The 21,368-nt window shown below is 36.3% G+C and overlaps 1 protein-coding gene across 1 annotated transcript; it reads left to right on the plus strand.

Annotated features, from left to right (window-relative positions):
- The first annotated feature begins 6,224 nt into the window (after window positions 1-6,224).
- On the plus strand, window positions 6,225-14,559 carry LOC136837266 (cornifin-A-like). The gene is made up of 3 exons (XM_067102008.1): window positions 6,225-6,279; window positions 13,538-13,936; window positions 14,210-14,559. The coding sequence occupies exons 1-3, from the start codon at window positions 6,225-6,227 to the stop codon at window positions 14,557-14,559; spliced, it is 804 nt and encodes a 267-aa protein (XP_066958109.1).
- Window positions 14,560-21,368: the final 6,809 nt, after the last annotated feature.

Consider the following 21,368-nt stretch of genomic DNA (forward strand, 5'->3'; position numbering starts at 1 on the left):
CGGAAACTTATTGGACTTCAATACCTGGTGTCAGATTGTGAGTTACCGTTTTCCAAAATGTCATTTGTCATATCACGAGCAATGAGTGGCGGTTCTGGCTTAAAGGGATAGATACTGGTTCCAGGGAATTACTGTAGCCTAACGAAAGCATTTGTTAACAACATACAATTTGTAGCCTAACTAAAGCATTCGTTAATAATAGGTAATTTGTAGCCTAACTAAAGCATTCGTTAATAACAGGCAATTTGTAGCCTAACAAAAGCATTTTTTTATAACATGCAATTTGTAGTCTAACGAAAGCATCTGTTAATAACATGTAATTTGTAGCCTAACGAAAGTATAGGTTAATAACATGCAATTTGTAGCCTAACGAAAGCATTAGTTAATAACGTTCAATTTGTAGCCTAATAAAAGCATTTGTTAATAACATGCAATCTGTAGCCTAATGAAAGCATAGGTTAATAACATGCAATTTGTACACAAAAGAAAGCATTTGTTAATAACATGCAATTTGTAGCCTAACGAAAGTATAGGTTAATAACATGCAATTTGTAGCCTAACGAAACCATTTGTTAATAACATGAAATTTGTAGCCTAATAAAAGCATTTGTTAATAACATGCAATTAGTAGCCTTACGAAAGCATAGGTTAATCACATGCAATGTGTACGCTAAAGAAAGCATTTTTTAATAACATGCAATTTGTAGTCTAACGAAATCATTTGTTAATAAAATGCAATTTGTAGCCTAACGAAAGCTTTCGTTAATAATATTTACTTTGTTAATAACATGTAATCCCGTAGATTTTCTGAGTACTCCGTTTTGAAATGTTGCTTGCGCTCTTTAATCGTGAGCGCTGTTTTTTATGAGTTTAAATTTGCCAGCTTAATTCAAAAGGATATTTCCTAAGTTCATCTTCATAAGTGTGATTCCTTTAATTTTGAGTATTTCTGTAGTTGCTTAAAGAATGTGTTGTGCATACACTCCTTTCATTGCTAACTCATTAGATTACTTGAAAAACACAATTCTTGCGCTCTATATAAATACCCTTTATCGCCATTTTTTCTTATTTATTTGTTAACTGAACTGGGTTTGTATTTGAAACTATGTTTTCTCTCTCTCGCTTGGTAATCGATGTTTTGTTTGGCCTTATATAATCGGCGTCGATTACTGATGGCCGCTTTTGTGAGCCAACATTTTTTCCTTCATTATCTTCAGTTGTGAAGCAGAATTCAGAAATGCCAATCATAAATAAAAAATATATATATATATATATATATATATATATATATATATATATATATATATATATATAAATATAAATTATATATATCACATGCAGAACTATCCATATATAAATGAGTCAATGAGTTTTCTTATCCAGTTGAAAAGACTGAGAACTCGAGAAGCAGTAAAATCTGAGAATCCGAGAAGCAGAAATCGGAAGAAAAGTGTCACATCTCGAGTTAGAGTATTTTAAGATGATTCTTGGCCCAAGCGTTTTCATTCTTGTGAAGATGAAATGTAGCCGTAAATTAACGTTTTCAGTCTGATGATAACGAATGTTTCATTACACGTAAACGTTTTTATATTGGATGAATTATCGAATTAGTCTCAACTTAGAAGAAACTTGAGATATTAAGATCTTTATAACAAAATTGTAATTAAAGGAAATGCATACAAAACGGCTGAAAAATATCCTCGTTAAACCTTGTTAAAAAAAGCAATAAAGGTGAAAGGAAGAAGCCATAACAGTGAATTACCGCCGTAAATTCTTGCTTGAGAGTCTCGTAAAAGAAAGATGGCAAATTATTAAGCCTAAATGTGCAGTTTATTCTTTTGATTTTGCTCTGGTCATTATCGTCTGTAAAAAAAAAGAATAAGTCACATATATCTACTGATCAGTGGATATGCTAAATGAAAATATGCTTGGAAGTTAAAAAAAAAAAAAAAACGAAGCAGAATGCAAAGTAATTACTGTAGTGTCAAAGAAAAAAATTAATGCAAAAATTTTGCACTTAATTTGCCATGTATACAACAGATAAAGATTTTAAATATTTTTAAACGTACAATCGGGAGAATAGGAACTGATAATGTTGCTTCCGAGAGAGAGAGAGAGAGAGAGAGAGAGAGAGAGAGAGAGAGAGAGAGAGAGAACTGGTAATGATATTACAGATAACGCTCTTTCAAATAACCGGTAATCATAATATCATTATCAGCTATAACTGAATGCGTTAAGTCGACGGTTATCTCATTTCATAGCGTTAGCTATGCTCTTGGGGCTTAAAATCGATGAGTCAAGCTAATGTTATTTGCCAACTGGTTGTGTAGCAAGAGGTCGTATGACTTGGCATAAAGTACACATTTCTCAGCTTTTGTTTGCTCTATTACGTCAGTTTAGATTTATCCCATGATTACTTTATTCTCTTCATTCTATTGCTTTTCCAGTTACAAACAACGTATGGTTAGTTTTTTAACGGAAAGAAACATTTAGGGAACTGATAGCAGCAATATGCTTGCCTTGAAGGTATTCATTATAATGAATTTAATATTGACGTAGATTTGATTGATTCTATGATATTTCAATGCTGTCAAGTCAAATACTGGGGTCCTTTCGGCCAAACGGTACTTATGACAGTGGAGCACTGTTAGGTATCACCTTGGGCCCTAGCTGTAACCGCTTTTTAGTTTTTTAGCCTTGTACAGTACTTTACCTCCTTTTCTTCTTCCTTTCTTCAGTCTTGCAGACTAACCTCTCTGACGACTACTTTTCATTGCAACCGCGGGGCTTTAGTCCCAGTTCCACCTTTAGATCCTTGTACTTCATATGTTTCATTTTCCGGATCCTTTTATATTGCTGTCCAACTATTCTAACTCCTCTTTCCACTGTCATAAGTACCGTTTGACCGAAAGGACCCCAGTACTTGACTTGACAGCATTGAAATATCATAGAATCAATCAAATCTACTTCAATATTAAATTCATTATAATGAATACCTTCAAGGCAAGCATATTGCTGCTATCAGTTCCCTAAATGTTTCTTTCCGTTAAAAAACTAACCATATGTTGTTTGCAACTGGAAAAGCAATAGAATGAAGAGAATAAAGTAATCATGGGATAAATCTAAACTGACGTAATAGAGCAAACAAAAGCTGAGAAATGTGTACTTTATGCCAAGTCATACGACCTCTTGCTACACAACCAGTTGGCAAATAACATTAGCTTGACTCATCGATTTTAAGCCCCAAGAGCATAGCTAACGCTATGAAATGAGATAACCGTCGACTTAACGCATTCAGTTATAGCTGATATTGATATTATGATTACCGGTTGTTTGAAAGAGCGTTATCTGTAATATCATTACCAGTTCTCTCTCTCTCTTTCGGAAGCAACATTATCAGTTCCTATTCTCCCGATTGTACGTTTAAAAATATTTAAAATCTTTATCTGTTGTATACATGGCAAATTAAGTGCAAAATTTTTGCATAAATTTTTTTCTTTTTATATGTCTTAACCTCAAAAATTATGAACCAAACCATGCATAATCTTTTTGCATGGAATTTCGAGACACAAAGCCAATACTTCAAGCTAAGTCGGCCTTTCAGTTCAGTGTCGAAAGAATATATTCACAATAATTGTGAATATTCTTTCGACATATATGTCCGGAATTTTCTAAGGATGTATATTGTTCTAAAAGAGTTTATCAGAAGAATAACAGTATGTAATTAAAAAACAAATATTCGAATATTTACTTTCGTGACCTTATGATAATTAGTCTAGAATGTAATACTAAAAGGTACGCGTGTATAAGATTCTGTTCTGATCCTTGTACAATGGCAGTTTTTATAAATATTCAGTTGAAGCTTTGTTACTTTAATGAAACTAAGGCCAGGTCTTAGTTTCATTATAATAACAAAAGCTTCAACTGAATATCTATAAAAACTGCCATTGTACAAGGATCAGAACAAAATATCTTGTCCACGCGTACCTTTTACATTCTAGGATAATTATCATAAGGTCACGAAAGTGAAAAATTCGATTATTTGTTTTTTAATTAAATACTATTTTTCTTCTGATACATTCTTTTAGAACAATATACATCCTTAGAAAATTCCGGACATATAAAAATCAACCTTTCCCTTCAGTGTGTCTCGTTTTCTGAGAATTTGGCGGTCATGGACTTGCAGTTTCGTCTTTTTCTTGTCATTAGCATCAGTTCTGCGGCTTTTTCTCCTCTCGTCCAGTCACTTTACCTCTTCCCCACTTATATTTCTCCCTCTTTCCTCTTTCCTCGAATTTTCCTGCCAGACAAAAATTCTCTGACCCTTCCTTCTTAGCCATGCTCTAAATATTAAAGTTGCCTTCTAATTCTTTCCAACCTTTCCCTCTCTGTTTGTTATGTCTCAGTTTCTCTCCTTTGTTTCTCTCTGCCTTCGACGTACACAAAACTCCCCTTCATTTTACATTTCTGTAATTTCTAGTCTCTTATTCATCATCTCGTTCATAATGTACGTTTCACGTTCTTGTAGCAATGTTAACCAAACTTTTCTATTCATATTCTTTCTCTAATGTATAGTTATGTATTTCTATTTTTAAGTATTTTTCGTGTCATTAAATGCTTAGTTTTAATGAGAAACTACCACTTGGAACAAAAGAATAATTGTTATAGTAAGCAAAAAAGAAACAAAAGACAGAGAAACAACTATATATATATATATATATATATATATATAATATATATATATATATATATATATATATATATATATATATTTGTATGTATACATATATACACACACACATATATATATATATATATATATATATATATATATATATATATATATAGAGAGAGAGAGAGAGAGAGAGAGAGAGAGAGAGAGAGAGAGAGAGAGAGAGAGAGAGAGAGAGGATATATATTTCTGAAGTATAGGGAGGAAGGTAAGGAATACCTGCAAAGGTATGGTTTGATTCGTGGAGTGATAGAGGTACACTCGGCAAGAAAAGTGAAGATACAGTTTTCTTTAGATTTCGTTCATCGAATTTTAATTTTTTTCTTACAGAAAACACATAATCCCGGTAAATTTACCTAGAATATGAAAATACAATGCAAATTATATCATATATGTTAAATCTGCAAAACAAAAACGTTCAGATACTTAAAAACACCATGCATGTCCGAAGTAATCAGAATTTCTCAGATGACTTCGTTCATAGAGATCTAAAAGATAGTGTGTGGATATCTCGGTGTAGTACTATTTATCAGAACGGCAATATTTACTCGTTTTCCGTTATGGACAGGCTTATTATTGCATCATCATACGAGATAAAGAAAATTTCTTTAATTTTTACACATTCATATTTGTATTTCACGTGTTAAATGTCAGCTGGAATTAATGGCAGTAAATGTTGCGACAGCTACGGTAAGTTGACCAAATCTATTTAAATCCGCAAGAGCGTTCTCTATGATGTGTGGAGCGATTCGGCGGGAAAACACAAGTAACTGGATGTTTCTTGACGTTACCATAGTCTCTCTCTCTCTCTCTCTCTCTCTCTCTCTCTCTCTCTCTCTCTCTCTCTCTCTCTCTCTCTCTCTCTCTTTCCATTGCTAAAACATACTATACAAATATAGTATCGCTCAATCTCTAAAAGAAAAAAAAAATAATGAAATGAGTAGCTCTACATATACTGTAGGCCTAGGCTTACACAACAGCAAGTCTCTCTCTCTCTCTCTCTCTCTCTCTCTCTCTCTCTCTCTCTCTCTCTCTCTCTCTCTCTCTCTCTCTCTCTCTCTCTCATCGTAACATTGCATTCGTTCCTTTATTGTTCCCCACGTTTTTCCTTGGACATTGCTCAAATTTAACTCTTGATATCACTATGGAAGATCGAGTTTCCGATTATGCAAGCATTCCGTTCATTGTGGTGTCATAAATTTCATTTGTGTAAGGTTAATTGGTATGTTAAGTCGAAAATGTTTAGTTTGCTCAGAACTGTCGCTGCAAATTACAACTTGAACGAATACTGTAAAGCTTACTACTGCATTTGAGTATCAATGATGTCAGAATCACAGAATATGATTGAAAGTTATAGGAGGTCAAGCAAAAAACCAACACACGTAAGACTGAAGCTCCTCTCCTTTCTAAAGTTGCCAGATGTCGCATTATTGAGCAATATACGTCCGAAGATTTAAAAAAACTGTATCTTCACTTTTCTTGCCGGGTGTACATGGTAAAGAAGACCCTCAACATCCAGATAGCGAAAGAGTGCGTGCAAGACAGAGGTGAGTGGCACAGTGTGTGTGTGTGCATAGGATTCAAATTTTCTGTGTAAGGTTTTGGAGGGCAAGAGTTGTGGAATTTTTCTGAACTAGAGATTCATCCTTGAATTTGTAGTTTCTGTAGAATGTGGCGGTGATCATTGTCCTTTCTTGAGAGCTATTTCTTGGAATATCCATTGTACCTCTGTTGAACTACTGCCTAAGCAATTACTTTGTTACTTAGTAGTCAGTCGACTGCAGAGAATGGAAGCGAATATTAGACTAACAGTCCCACTCCAATAAACGTAGTGGGAAAACAGGAAGGGTATGGTTGAGAAAATATCTGTACGTGTCAGACAACCAAACGCTTCCTTATCCGAAGAACAAATACAAAAAATACCTACAGAATCGTTCAAGAGATTTATTGGGCTTTTGGGGGGACAACTTCCGTCCCTTTTCCAGAATGTACAACAGGTGTCAGCCAAAGTCGAAGGAAAAAAATAATTATAAAACACAAATATAAAAAAAAAACAGCTGAAGTGAAATTTAGTGACTTATTAACACTAACAAAGAGTCCTTTAAAAAAAAAATAAGTGGTTCTGAGCTTCCGTAAATGAAAATAGCAGAATCACTGTATATTAGGGCCTTTATGTATGTATGTATGTATGTATGTATGTATGTATGTATGTATGTATGTATGTATATGTATGTATATATATATATTTATATATACTGTATATATATACATATATATATATATATATATATATACTGTATATATATATATATATATATATATATATATATATATATATATATATATATATATATATATATATATATATATATATATATATATATGTGTGTGTGTGTGTGTGTGTGTGTGTGTGTGTGTGTGTCAGGCTGTTGTGCATGTGTGGTTCTCTGGAGGTTGTAAGTGAATGTATATGTATAGCATTAATTTTATATATATTTCGGCTAAGATGTAATTAAGTTCAGCAGATTGATACACATACATAGCAACTTTCGGATGTGATTAAGCTTTTCTTCTGATTCGAGTACTACCATCAATATCAGGCCTCTGGTGCTTGGCAAATAAGGAAGTAAGAAATGAAAATCCCGAGAATGAAAGGTACCGAAATCAATAGTGGATGTTCCTTGTCGCAGCAGAACTATGGAAGATAACCAGGCGAATGCCTCTTTCGACGAGAGTTTGATAGTTACGTTACTTCTGAAAAATGACACTTTAGCTGCTGAATTTTGTCTAACCGATGAAGATCCCATGATGCTACTGACTTTCACATTGCTAATGTTTCACAACGGTAGACTTCTCGGTGCCGCGATAATGAGGGAGCTTTTAGAGCCAGAGGCAACGAACATATATCGTCAAATTCTCGGATTCATTGGGTTTGCAGTTATCAAGTGAAGTGGACACGGTCTGAGGTCAGCTAATAAAATAATGTATTCGTGATGCTTCAAGAAGTTCATTTGAATGACCAGCCCTATAAACCATTTCCCTGTCCACTCCAGATCTCTGTCAAGGACATCAGATATCTGCAGTTACAACAGGATGTGCAACGTCTTTGTACATTATCTCTTCAAGTTAAGCGACCACAGCTGACGCGCAACATTATAATTAGTAAATGTTAAAACAACGAAGGTCGTTACACTCAAAATACCTCCTTGTTATTAGACATAATGGGTGTAGACTCGCTGAAATCTGGAAAGGACTATATTTAAAATTGACAACGTACGTCTCTCCATTTCACGTACGCACTCATAGCAATGTTACGTGAGCTTCCATTGTGTTATAGAATGAAAATAACATGTTGTTTTACCAGAAATTATAGAAAGCAACTTATGCGCAGCTTTATTCCTAGATTTCGAGTAGGACCGAAATCTTGATCAGAGAATCGTTCGAGCTACATGCTGAAGAGAGCGCGCAAGCTCTCATTTGACCTGACATAAAAAGCTCTTTCAGGTAGCAATACTAAGTTTCTATAGAAGAAGGATTTACTCTTCTCTCTTCCTCAACCCTCACCCCTAACCCCATTCCGCTAACCCCACCCTTTTCCCGGATTCAGTAAATGCCAAGAAAATAAAATCACGTCGAAATATTTTCTTTCCAAGTGAAGGACTCGGGAAACCGTTCTCTCCATCACCCCCACTACTAAGCTCTTTGGGCTGGACGTTTTATGCCGAAAGAAAATGGAAAGTCAATGCACACAAGGACCAAAGGAGTCCGCCAAGGAGAGAGAGAGAGAGAGAGAGAGAGAGAGAGAGAGAGAGAGAGAGAGAGAGAGAGATAAATTTATGTCCCCAAAAGTTATTGTGTGTTTAGACTATAGTTAACGGGTTCAACCTAAAATGTATGACAGAAGGTAAGAAGATTTACTTCATCGGTCTCTTAAAACTTTGACAAAAAAGAGAAAGACAATGAATGTTGGCAAAGAGTGTATAACGATAATTAAAAACCATGCACTCCTGTTTAAAACTCCTAAAAAGAAACTTAGGAAAGAAAACAGGGAACCAGATCGAACATGAATTTAATAAATAAGACTCACACATAAAGGGGGAGAGAGAGAGAGAGAGAGAGAGAGAGAAGAGAGAGAGAGAGAGAGAGAGAGAGAGAGAGAGAGAGGATGTGGTTGGGTAGGAAACATACAAAAAAGACGTTCGACAGTGTTTTAGGAACTTTGCCGTATCTGTCGATTAAAACGTGAACGAAGAAGATAAAGAATGAGAATGAGAAAGCGAGGATGAATGTGAAGAGAGAGAGAGAGAGGCGGTTAAGAAAATAATGAAGTAATTAAGGTCAGGTCAACAGAAAAGATAAAGAAATGGTAAAGAGAAACGAGGATGAAAGGGAGGAACAGAGGCAGAGAGAGAGAGAGAGAGAGAGAGAGAGAAAGCAGGGGGAAAACACCCCTCAGGCTATATCTTGAGTAAATTTATAGCTTTACACCTCAGTGCTAACATCTCGTGTGCAGGAGAGGGTCATTCGAGCTGAAAAGAAGAGGCTCGAGTTATACTCTCTTTCGAAATGGCTACTTTGATAAACAATTACACATAAATTTAATATAATAATAACTAAGGATAACCAAATTAGCTATAGACTATAGCCTCTAAAGAAGGACCTGTTAATTGATTTAAGTCATATTTAAAATCGCAGAGAATTACCAAGAAACCTAACAGTGTTGTTATTCACCATAAAGTATCCGACATCAATATTTTTATTACATTTTAATATTATCGTCAGTTACGGTGCAGAAATAATCATACACACTTCATTACTCGACATGATTTTCTAAGTAATTACCTTGAAACATAGTTGTAGTGGTTATAATTCGCAAACGCTTTTATAAAATTGTGTTGAACTTTGAGAGATATAATACCGTGAAGAATCTTATGTATAGTCACAAAAGCGTCGCCATGTGAAATAAGAACCAATTAGTTAACTGTAGTTAACTGAAGCAGTTTGAAGATCTTTGGAAGAAAGAATGCTCACAGAACTAAAAAGTCAGAAATTTCATGACACAATGAACGTTTCCAGGATACATTCAACAATTCAAAAGAAACTGGTGTGCAAGAAATTTGTCGTCTTTGCTGACTTGCGTCAGAACCACAGTATTTTTAGCAATGCGAGATGATATCTTGGAATTTTTTGGTCATCCAAACCAAGAAGTAACTTTCCTAAATTCCAGATCAAATGAGCCACTTGGAAAGAAAAAGTTGACAAGCACTCACGCGCACGTAGGCAAACAAACAGAAAGGATGACACACAAAAAAAAGAAACCCAGATACTCGGAATCGATGTTTTTGCTGTATTAATGCATCGATTTGCTCTGTTATTATGAATGCAGAACACAGCTTTAAAACTCGTGCCATACGAAACTCGCCAGGCATCAAAGATACTTGGATCAGAGCGTGCAAGATAAAACAAATGCAGGTTAGAATAACATTTTGTCGTTTATTATTTTTTTGTTACCTTCACTCAAGTGACACTGCGTGTCTGCATCATGTCTCTGGTCTCTGTGCAAAGTAGCATTTAAAACGTTATGATAAATATGATAGTCACCTATTTACTAATAAGGAGAGCTTCGTTGAGATGAGAATTAAAGAGGTGAGACCAAGAGACCTTGAAAACGGAGAACCACAAAGTTCTCCAGCCGTCTGAAGTGGTCGCGAGAATCCTGGAGATAAGCGAGCGCTTCGATCCCTTGCCTCGAGAGGACCCGGTTCTTTAACATTGGCTCGGGCCTGGTAAATAATAATAATAATAATAATAATAATAATAATAATAATAATAATAATAATAATAAATAATAATAATGACGACACTGCTACTTATACAAACAATGATAACGTAACTAGATATTACTTTTCGGTTTCGGCGTCTATATTGCTTCATGCATTCGCAACTCAGTGTAATCATTGCACCACATGACTTATTAAAAACTTGTTTAAAGTCACTGGCTGCAATAAATACCTTGTGTTGCAAAATATATTGATGACAAGTAATAGAGATGACAGCAGCATTAATAAATTAGGTTTTTTGAGAGGATAAAGGGCGAAAGGGTTTCATACCATACTGAAGTGGAGAAAATAGCCCGCTATCCAAAAACTGCTGATTCTCTGATGTACATAAAAAAATACTAAGAGTTTGGCTTTTAAACTGACCAGTGATCTTAAAAAGTAGGCCAAAGTCAAAATATCAAGGAAAATAATCACCACCCTCCAAAGTACGTAAAAAAACAAGCTTCATTAACATCATAGAAAATTTAATTTTAGATTATAAATTGGCCTGTGACCTTAAAATATATGTCATGCTCAAGATTCCCAGATCTAGATAAAAAAAATATACTAAAATTCTGGCTTTTAAATTGACCGGTGACCTTAGAAAGTAGGCCTAGGTCAAAATATAAATGTGAAACACCCAACGACCAAAGTACCTTAAAACCTTTCATTAAAATCATAGAAAAATTAAGTTTTGGCTTGTAAATTGACCCCAAACCTTGAATTATATGTCAGGTCAAGATTCTTAGATCTAGATAGAAAAAATACGAAAACTTGGCTTTTAAATTGATCTGTGACCTTGAAAAGTTGGCCAAAGTACCTACAAAACAAGTTCATTCAAATCAAAGAAAAATTAAATTGACCTGTGACCTCAAAGTATGTCATGTTAAAGATATTTTTCTGGAAAATGAACACCACCCGAACTGTACCTACTTATTAAGATTCACCGAAGTCAAGGAAAAAGTAATCACAAACCCAAAAAGATAATTACTTTATCAAAATCAGAAAAATATGAATTTAGCTTTTAAACTGACCTGTGATCCTATCCAACCGACAAGATTTCGTCAAAACCAGAACGAAAATAAGATATTTGAAAAAAATTACTTTTCAAATAACCCTTGACATTGAAAAATAGGTCAGGGTTACAAATATTTGCAAAGAATATTTGACAACCTTATGGTATCTATTTACTATGTTTCATTAAAATTAGGGATGAATAAGATGATAAAATTTAAGTTGATCAATGGCCTTAGAAAATAATTAAAAGTTGAAATTGCTTGAGGAAAATACTCCCCAGCAACTCAGGTTTCGTCAAGGTCAGATATTTCATGTTAAAATTATAATTCAGGTGTCGAGTTTGGATGGTTAGAGGCAACTATCTTTTTTTTTATTTGTTTGATCTAGTTTTAAAGGATTCTAAAAATTTTCCGTGTATATTGACCTTTGGCCATGAAGAACATGTCAAGGTAATGATAGTCATGAAATACTAACAATACCGAACAACATTGTTAGATGGTAACAGTAATAATGACAATGAAGGAACAAATGTCTTATCAGTTTTTCTGCATAACAAATCAGTATTCATCTTCACCTCAGATGAATATCTATTAAACCATAACCGTCAGTAGAGAGAAGTTTTTATATCGAAGAGTTAGAAAGTATTCAGTTAAATAGACCATTCTAGTTATACTTTTTTCCGAAAAATAAATTGTTTTATAAATACTGTGAAAATACCCCATGCTATAGTTTGTGCTTCATGATGCAAACTGTTACATAAAACACGACTTCCCCATACTCCACTTCATACCTCTCTCTCTCTCTCTCTCTCTCTCTCTCTCTCTCTCTCTCTCTCTCTCTCTCTCTCTCTCTCTTTTGTATTGTAATGTAGGTGATAATCGATGTCAAGAGGAAGCACGTGAAGGTCTAGTGATAATAAACGTAGGAAGCCACCCAGGTGCTTCCTTCCGCTGAGAAGAAAGAGATAGACAGACAAACAGAACAGCAGATAGAGAGAAAGAGTTGGGAGAAAGGGAAGGGGAGAAAAGAGACAAGAACTATGACTTAGATGATGACGGACAATAGGTCAATGAAGTTTATATAAAATAATCCTCTTTTAATTCATTAGTAAAACGAAAAGTAAACAAGCTTCGTAAGTTCGTCTAATGTCTGTAACTTGATGAAATAATCTTTTACATTTTTTACATCATAATACGCGTTTCTTTTTACTCTCATGGCGAAGTCTGCCAGATATCTGTGAGTACTGGAGAGCCTCACTTTGAAGGCTCGTTCCTTCTTGCTAACGATTATGACAAAAATACCTCGTTCCTGCATTGTTGTCTTTCGTCTTAATGGTTTTAGACGAGCTCATTCAACCTTCATGTTTCTACGGAAAACCAAAAGCCTGATTTATCTTGTATCTGTTAATATGGCAGGACACTTTCAAGGGTGTCTCGAGTATATGAACTAATAATACTTTTATATCTAGGTTCTCCTACTCTATGCTTCGTTTAATATAATGCATTAGTTCTACACTAACTATGCAGGACATAAACTATAAGGTAAATAGCGTGACAGACAATAATTATTTGTGTAATTATAACTGAAATTAAAAGAGTTATTTATGTGCAATGGGAGCAATCAAGATCTTTGCTGGAGACTATTCCACATCATTTTGTTAAAATAGCTATTTTGCATCATTTTAGTAAAGGGGAAAGAAAAAATCAACAAACAAACAATGAAGACGATAGGAAAATTGACCGGTGCTTTGACGCCCTAATCGTCGGCCTTTTTTTCGCGAGAAAATCGCGCCTACCCCGACCCAGCAACCCCACAGCTCCTCAACCCCTCAACCATTCAACCCCACAACCCCTCCACCCTTCAACCCCACAACCCTAGCCCCTCATCCCATCAACCCCTCATCCCCCCACAACCCCTAGCGAGGCCTCAACCTTTCAACCCCATAACCCTTAGCCGCTCAACCCCTCAGCCCCTCAACCCTCCAACCCTTCAACCCCACAACCCCACAACTCCTCAGCCCCTCAACCCCTAGCCCCTCAACCCATCAAACCTTCAACCCTTCAATCCCTCAGCCCTTCAACAAATACCCCTTCAACCCCTCAGCCTCTAGCTCCTCAACCCATCAACCCCTTAACTCTTCAATCCTTCAACCCCTCAGCCCCTCAACCCATACCCCCTCAACCCATACCCCCTCAACCCATCAACCCCTCAACCCATACCCCTCAACCCATCAACCCTCAACCCCACAACCCCTCAGCCCCTCAACCTCCAACCCCTCAACCCCACAACCCCTCAGCCCTTCAACCTCTAGCCCCTCAACCCATCAACCCCTCAACCCTACAACCCCACAACCCCTCAGCCTTTCAACGCCTCAACCCCTAGCCCCTCAATCCATCAACCCCTCAACGTTTCAACTCTGCAACCCCAAAACCCCTCAATCCTCCAACCCATCAATCCCTCAATCCCAAAACCCCTAATCCCCTCAACCCTTCAACCCCACAACCCCTGAGCCCCACAACCCCTTAGCCCTCAACCCTTCAACCCCACAACCCTCAGGCCTCAACCCTTCAACCCTCAACCCCACAACCCTGAGCCCATCAACCCTCCAACCCCTCAACCCCACAACCTCCCAACCCCTCAGCTCATCAAACTCTCAACCCTTCAATCCCACAACCTCTCAGTCCTCCAACCCATCAACCACACAACCTCACAACCCCTCATCCACTCATCCTATCAACCCCTCAACTCTTCAACCCCACAACCCCTCAGCCCCTCAACACCACAGCCCCTCAGCCCCTCAACACTTATATCCCCTCAACCATTCAACCCCTCAATCCTTCAACCCCTCAGCCCATTAACCCCACAACCCCTCAGCCCATTAACCCCACAACCCCTCGGCCCCTTAATCCTTCAACCCCACAGACCCCAAACCTCCAACCCCTCAGGCCCTCAACTCCACAACCCTCAGCCCTCAACCCTCCAACCCCTTAACTCCACAACCCCTTAGCCCATCAACCCCGTCCCGTAATCGCATCACCTCTGCTATAACTGCCGAATTTCGTACTTGAAAACTGTCTTCATCGTCCAATTTCATGGCTGCTAAGTCCGACACTTAAGCTTTATGTACTGAATGCAAAGGCATCAGTGCTGTGTTTTCTCATCCAGAGGTAAATGAGTAGCTTTAATAAATCTTGGGTGAGTGGAATTTCATTATAACATCAGTGAGAAGGACAAACTTTTTTCCTCTGGATACAGCTAAGCAAACTAAACCTTTATTAGTGGTCTGTTTTTATATATATATATATATATATATATATATATATATATATATATATATATATATATATATATATATAATCCCATTGGTTGGAGTCGAATTACCACCTAGCCATCGCTATCTATTAGGTTTCCAATAATACCACGTGTTTCTGGTCACATGCTGTTTCGTAAACGCAGTAGATAAAGTCAAAATGTAAATTTACATTTTGTACACTGGTAATCGTTATTGTCATAAAACATATATTCACAATTAGTTAATCAACAATAAATCTAAATTCAAAATTTTTGATGACGTATGTCAATATGAATGATGTTTTTATACTTATCAAAAACTTGCATTGTCAGAAAGAATGGGAAAACTTGCTCTCTGCTTGAACTGTTGGCAGATATTACTTGTCAGCTTCGATCTATTATTTCTTCCTTAAGTCACCTCCTCTGACGTTCCTTAAACTTCCCTTTATTAGTCCTTTAAAAGATGGCATTTTTAATATTCATGTAAACTTAGCTAAATTCGTATTTGATATCTACAATACTCTAGGTCGTGGATTTTCCAAATAGACAAATACATTGCGTTCATGTAAAAGTTCGTCTTCGGAACTCTTCTCTTTTCCTAAAACAGAAATGGTGATGTTCCATGTTGAACAAATACAAACACCCGACGGAGAATCGAGAAAAAACACAAACACACAAGCATTGACCCATACATTCATTTTCTATTGTTTGAGCCTTATTTCTTTTTTTTTTCCTGCAGACAACAATGAAATAAAGATTCGCTGACTGTTTCAGAAGTGTCCCAGAATGAAAATTCAGCAGAATCACGAAACTTAGATTTCCCAGTTCCAGTGCAAAGAGAGACTGGTGTATCAGGAATAACTATGGCCAACTAGACCGAAAGTTGTCGCACGAGGAACAACAAACAAACAATGCAGACGACGGAAAAATTGCCGGTGCTTTGACACCCTAATAGCGGACCTTTTGTCCCGGGAAAATCTTGCCAAAACCCACCCCGTCACCCCTCAGCCCCGTCCCGTAATCGCATCACCTCTGCTAAAACTGCCGAATTTCGTAACTTGTGAACTATCTCCATCTTCCAATTTCATGGCTGCTAAGTTCGACACTTAAGCTTTATGTAGAGTGCAAAGGCATCAGTGTTGCGTTTTCTCAGGGGGGTATTGACCTCAGTGCACCTCACGTGGTGCACGGTAGGCATTATTTAACGCTCTTTGTAGCGTCCTTTCGACCTCTAGCTGTAACCCTCTTCATTCATTTTATTGTCCTTCCATTCATATTCTCTTTCTTCCGTCTTCCTTTCCATCTTCTCATCACAACTAATAAATAACGCAGCTGCGAGGTTTTCTTTCTGTTTTTACTCTCAATTTCCCTTCCAGGACTGAATGACCTCATAGGTCCCAGTGCTTTGCCTTTGACCTGAATATTTTATTCCATTCCATTCCAATAAATCTTGGAGGTGAGTGGAATTTCATTTAATCTTTAGTGAGAAGGGCAAACACTTTCCTGAAGATTAAGCTGAACAAACTGCACCTTTGTTTAGTGTTGTTATGTTTTTGATCTGATAATTCTGTTAGATGGCGTCTAATTGCCAACTAGCCATCGCTGTCTATTAGATTTCCAATAATACCACATATTTCCAGCCACATACTCTTAAGTTTACATAGCAAACTAAGGCAGAATGTAATTGTTACTTTCGAACACTGGCAATGTTTATTATTGAGTTATTAATTTACAGTTAGATTGTTAATTGAAAATCTAAATGCACAATTCATAATGACGTACGTCATGAGCGATGCCATTTTTATACTTAAATTATCAACACTAACATCTCTAGACAGAAACGTGAAAACTTGCTTTCTGCGTGAATTTTTTGCAGATATTACCTGTAAGATTCTACCTGTTGATTTTCGTTAAATCATCTCCTTTCCTATTATTCGGACTCTGAAAGTTGGTACTTTTGAATGCTCATGTGAGAATTGTCCGCTACTTATTTGCAGTCTATAACATTTCAAGTAATGGATTTTCTGCAGAGGCAAGCACATTGTGTTAGTGGAAAAGCACCTTCGGTACTAATTTCTTGGGTTTTGTTCAAAAACGGAAATGGTTGGCCCTCCTGGTTTAAAATCCTGTCAGACTTATAGGGCAAAATTAACTTTATTAAAAGACTTGCGTGATGTTATTAACCGAAGATACATATGAATGTACACTGCCTGGGAAAACTCTGAATGACAACTGATAAAATCTCTCTCTCTCTCTCTCTCTCTCTCTCTCTCTCTCTCTCTCTCTCTCTCTCTCTCTCTCTCTCTCTCCTCCCTAACACCCCCTCTATCCTCTCTCTCTCTCACTTTTTCTCCCTCTCACTCCTCTCTCTCTCTCCAACTCTCCCTTACTATTTCCCTCTTCCCATTCCAACACCCCCTCTCTCTCTCAGCCCTCGTTGGCTGAGTTGGTTCTTGGACTGTCACTCGATCGGAGTTCAATTCCCCGGCCGGCTGATGAAGAGTTAGAGGAATTTCTTCTGGTGATAGAAATTCCTCGCTATAACTGCTCTAACCAATTGGTTCTTAGCCACTAAAATAAGTCTAATCCCGGGCCAGCCTAGGAGAGCTGTTTTTTGGTTCTGGTAAAACTTTTTTCTCTCTCTCTCTCTCTCTCTCATCCTCTCTCTCTCTCTCTCTCTCTCTCTCTCCTCTGAGATAGTTGCTTTAGTTACATTGCCCAGCATTTTTGACATTTTATATTTCACCCCCTTCTCAAGCTGAATTCCTATTTAGGCTGAACTTGGACTTAAAGGACATCGGGAATGTCACTATTCATCTGACCTTGAAAACTATAGATTAGACACTAATATTTGTCATTTTTGACATTTTATCTTTAAGCATCTTCCTGGGGCTGAACTTGGAGTGTCAACACATCAGCGACCTTGAAAATTATGGATTAGACACTAATATCTGTCGTTTTCGGTTATTTTTAAATGTCGCCACCTTCCCCACCCTTTCTCACCACACCTTCCTATTGGGGCTTTGTACTCAAAGGGCATTTGATGTCACTATTCATCTACCTTGAAAACTACAGATTAAACTCTAATATCTGTCGTTTTCCAGATCCAGGATTAACTTGGACTAAAGGGCATCTGAAGTGTCACTATTTATCTTTACATGTCACCCCCTTCCCATACAAGTTTGGTGCCAGTGATGTTTTACCCCCTCAGTATGCTTTTCCAGATAGTAGTCAGAAGTATACCAAGCTTGGTTGAAATTGCTCAGTGCATTTCTGAGTTATTCTGGCACATACACACACATCCATTTTTATATATATAGACTAGCTGACCAACCTGGCACTGCCCAGGCAAACTCTGAATGATATATCTCTTTCCTGTCAAGATATTATAGTTACATTGACCAGCATTTTTGACATTTTATATTTCACCCTTTTTCACCCCTCATTCCTACTGTGGCTGAGCTTGAACTTAAAGGGCATCGGGAGCACCGCTATTCATCTCAGTGACCTTGAAAACTATGGATTAGACATTAATGTCTGTCTTTTTGACATTTTATTTTTCAACCCTTCTCACGCCCCCCTCTTCCTATCAGGGCTGAACTTGGACTTAAAGGTCATCGGGAGTGTCATTATTCATCTCAATGAACATGAAAACTATGGATTAGACACTAATATCTGTCGTTTTTGGTTATTTTTATATATCACCCCTTCCCACTCCTCAACCCCACTTCCTATCAGGGTTGAACTTGGAATTAAAGGCACTAGGAGTGTTACTATTCATTTCAACAACCTCAAAAACTGTTATCTGTCACTTTTGGTTATTTTTACATTTCATCCCCTTCCCACCCTTTCTCACCCTTCCTTCCTATGGGAAAGAACTTAAAGGGCATCAGGAATGTCACTATTTCAGCAATCGAAAAATGAATTCCTAATATCTGTCGTTTTCAAGCTTCCCATCTTCTTAGCCCCCTTCCTATTTAACTTGAACAAAGGGCATCAGAAGTGTTAGTATTCATCTCAGCGATAAAACTATGGAGTAGACACTAATATCTGTCATTTTTGGTTATTTTTACATGTCACCCGCTTCCCACCTCTTCTCACCCCCATCTTACTATCATGGCTGAACTTGGACTTGAAAGGCACTGGGATTCACTATTCATCTCAACGGCCTCAAAAACTATGGATTAGACACTAATATCTGTCGTTTTGGTTATTTTTATGTCATCCCCTTCCTAACCCTTCTCACCCCTCTTCCTATCGGGGTTGAACATCTAGGGCATCAGGAATGTGAATGCTATTCATCTCAGCATCCTCAAGAACTATGGATTAGACGCTAATAGGATCAATTTTTGATGTCATAACCTCATCTATGGTGCCAGTGATGTCTTACCCCGCAGTACTCTTTTCCAGATAGTTCACATATACCAAGTTTGCTGAAATTGAGTTTCAGAGTTATGCTTGAATATAAAACATACACACATCCATTTATGTGTATGTATATATATAAAAATAATAGGGTGTATATATATATACAAGGGTAATATATATATATATAAAAATAATATAGGGAAAAATATATAGGGGTAAAAGATACTTACACATTTGTTCTGTGCATTAACAATTGATAATAGGACCTCATTTAAACTAAATATCTAGCAGATATTTATCCAGGAAAAGTTAGAATGAGGACACTTAGTCCTGGGAAAAAACTTTTCCTGAATAAATATCAGGGGGTAAAACCATCCAGTTTAAATGAGGTCATATTAAAAATAAAATATATAGAAATATATATATATATAAAAATAATATATATAAAATATTATATATAAATATTAACAATACCCTCTTAACTTCTCGATATCTTCACAAACAGGGTTAAAAAAGCTTAGGATCAAATGGAGATAAACTAATCTATAATGATGCCCGGCTGAGATTCAAACTCGGGTTGGAGTTTCATGGAGTTGAAATTAACAGGGGTAAAAAATAACAGGGTGTAAACCATAACAAGGGTAAAAAATAATAGAAGTAAAAAATAACAAGGGAAAAAATAACAGGGGTAAAAGATAACAAAGGGTAAAAATTAACAAAGGTAATAAATAACAGTGTGTAAAAAATAAAAAGGGTAAAAAAATGTTCGGGGTAAAAAAACAGGGGTAAAATATAAAAAGGAGTAGAAATTAACAGGGGTAAAAATAACAGGGGGTAAAAATGGGGGTAAAAAATAACGGGAGTAAAAAATAACAGGGTTAAAAAAAAATAACAGGGTGTAAACATAACAGGGAGTAAAAAATAAGTGGTAAAAAATAATAGGGGTAAAAAATAACGGGAAAAAATAACAGGGAGTAAAAAAATAGCGGGGGTAAAAAATAATTGGTTAAAAATAATAGGGGTAAAAATAAAGGGGTAAAAAATAGTAGGGTTAACAATAACACGGGGTAAAAATTAACGGGGTTAAAGATTAACAAGGGTAAAAAATTGTAGGGGTAAAAAATAACACGGGGTAAAATATAACAGGGGTAAAAAATAATGGTAAAAAATAATAGGATAAAAAATAATAGGGGTAAAAATAACAGGTAAAAAATAACGGGGAGTAAAAAATAACCGGGGGTAAAAATAACAGAGGGTAAAAAAATAACAGGGTAAAAAATAGTAGGGAGTAAAAATAACAGGGGTAAAAAGTAACAGCGGGTAAAAAATAATGCGGGTAAAAAATTGGGGAAAATAACAGTGGGTAAAAAATAACAAAGGTAAAAATAACAGGGGTAAAAAATTACTTGGGGTAAATAATAATAGGGGTAAAAAATAACAGAGGTAAAGAATAGCAGGGGGTTAAAAATAACAAGGGAGGGTAAAAAAATAACAGGGGATGAAAAGTAGCAAGGGGTAAAAAATAACATATTTTAAAAATAACAGGTGGTAAAAAAATTACAGGGGTAAAAAATAACAGTGGTGAAAAATAACAGGGGTAAAAAATAACATGGGTAAAAAATAACAGGGGGTAAAAATAATAGGGGTAAAAATAACAGGGGTTAAAAATAACCGGGGGTAAAAAATAACAGGGGTAAAAATAATTTGGGGTAAAAATACTAGGGGTAAAAAATAACAGGGATTAAAATAAAAGTGGTAAAAAATAACAGGGGATAAGAAATAACAGGGGTAAAAATAACAGTGGGCAAAAAATAACAGGGGTAAAAAACAGGGGGTTTAATTACTTGTTTATTAGTTTATTAATTTACCTGTTTTTCTAATACCGGGTTTCCTCTTTCTGCGTTTCCCTTTACCCTCTTTTACGTATTTCGAATGAACACTATATTCTTTGTAAGCTTGAATCTCAAGCCATTGGCCCTTTGGGCTTGTTCCATATAAATAGGGTTCATCTTCTGAATAATAATAATAATAATAATAATAATAATAATAATAATAATAATAATAATAATAATAATAATAAAACGGGTGAAATAAATCCGTCAAGTTTGCCAATAGCTTTTCAAGACAATCCGAAGAAGGAG

Source organism: Macrobrachium rosenbergii, chromosome 4 (assembly GCF_040412425.1).
Source record: "Macrobrachium rosenbergii isolate ZJJX-2024 chromosome 4, ASM4041242v1, whole genome shotgun sequence".
NCBI lineage: Eukaryota > Metazoa > Arthropoda > Malacostraca > Decapoda > Palaemonidae > Macrobrachium > Macrobrachium rosenbergii.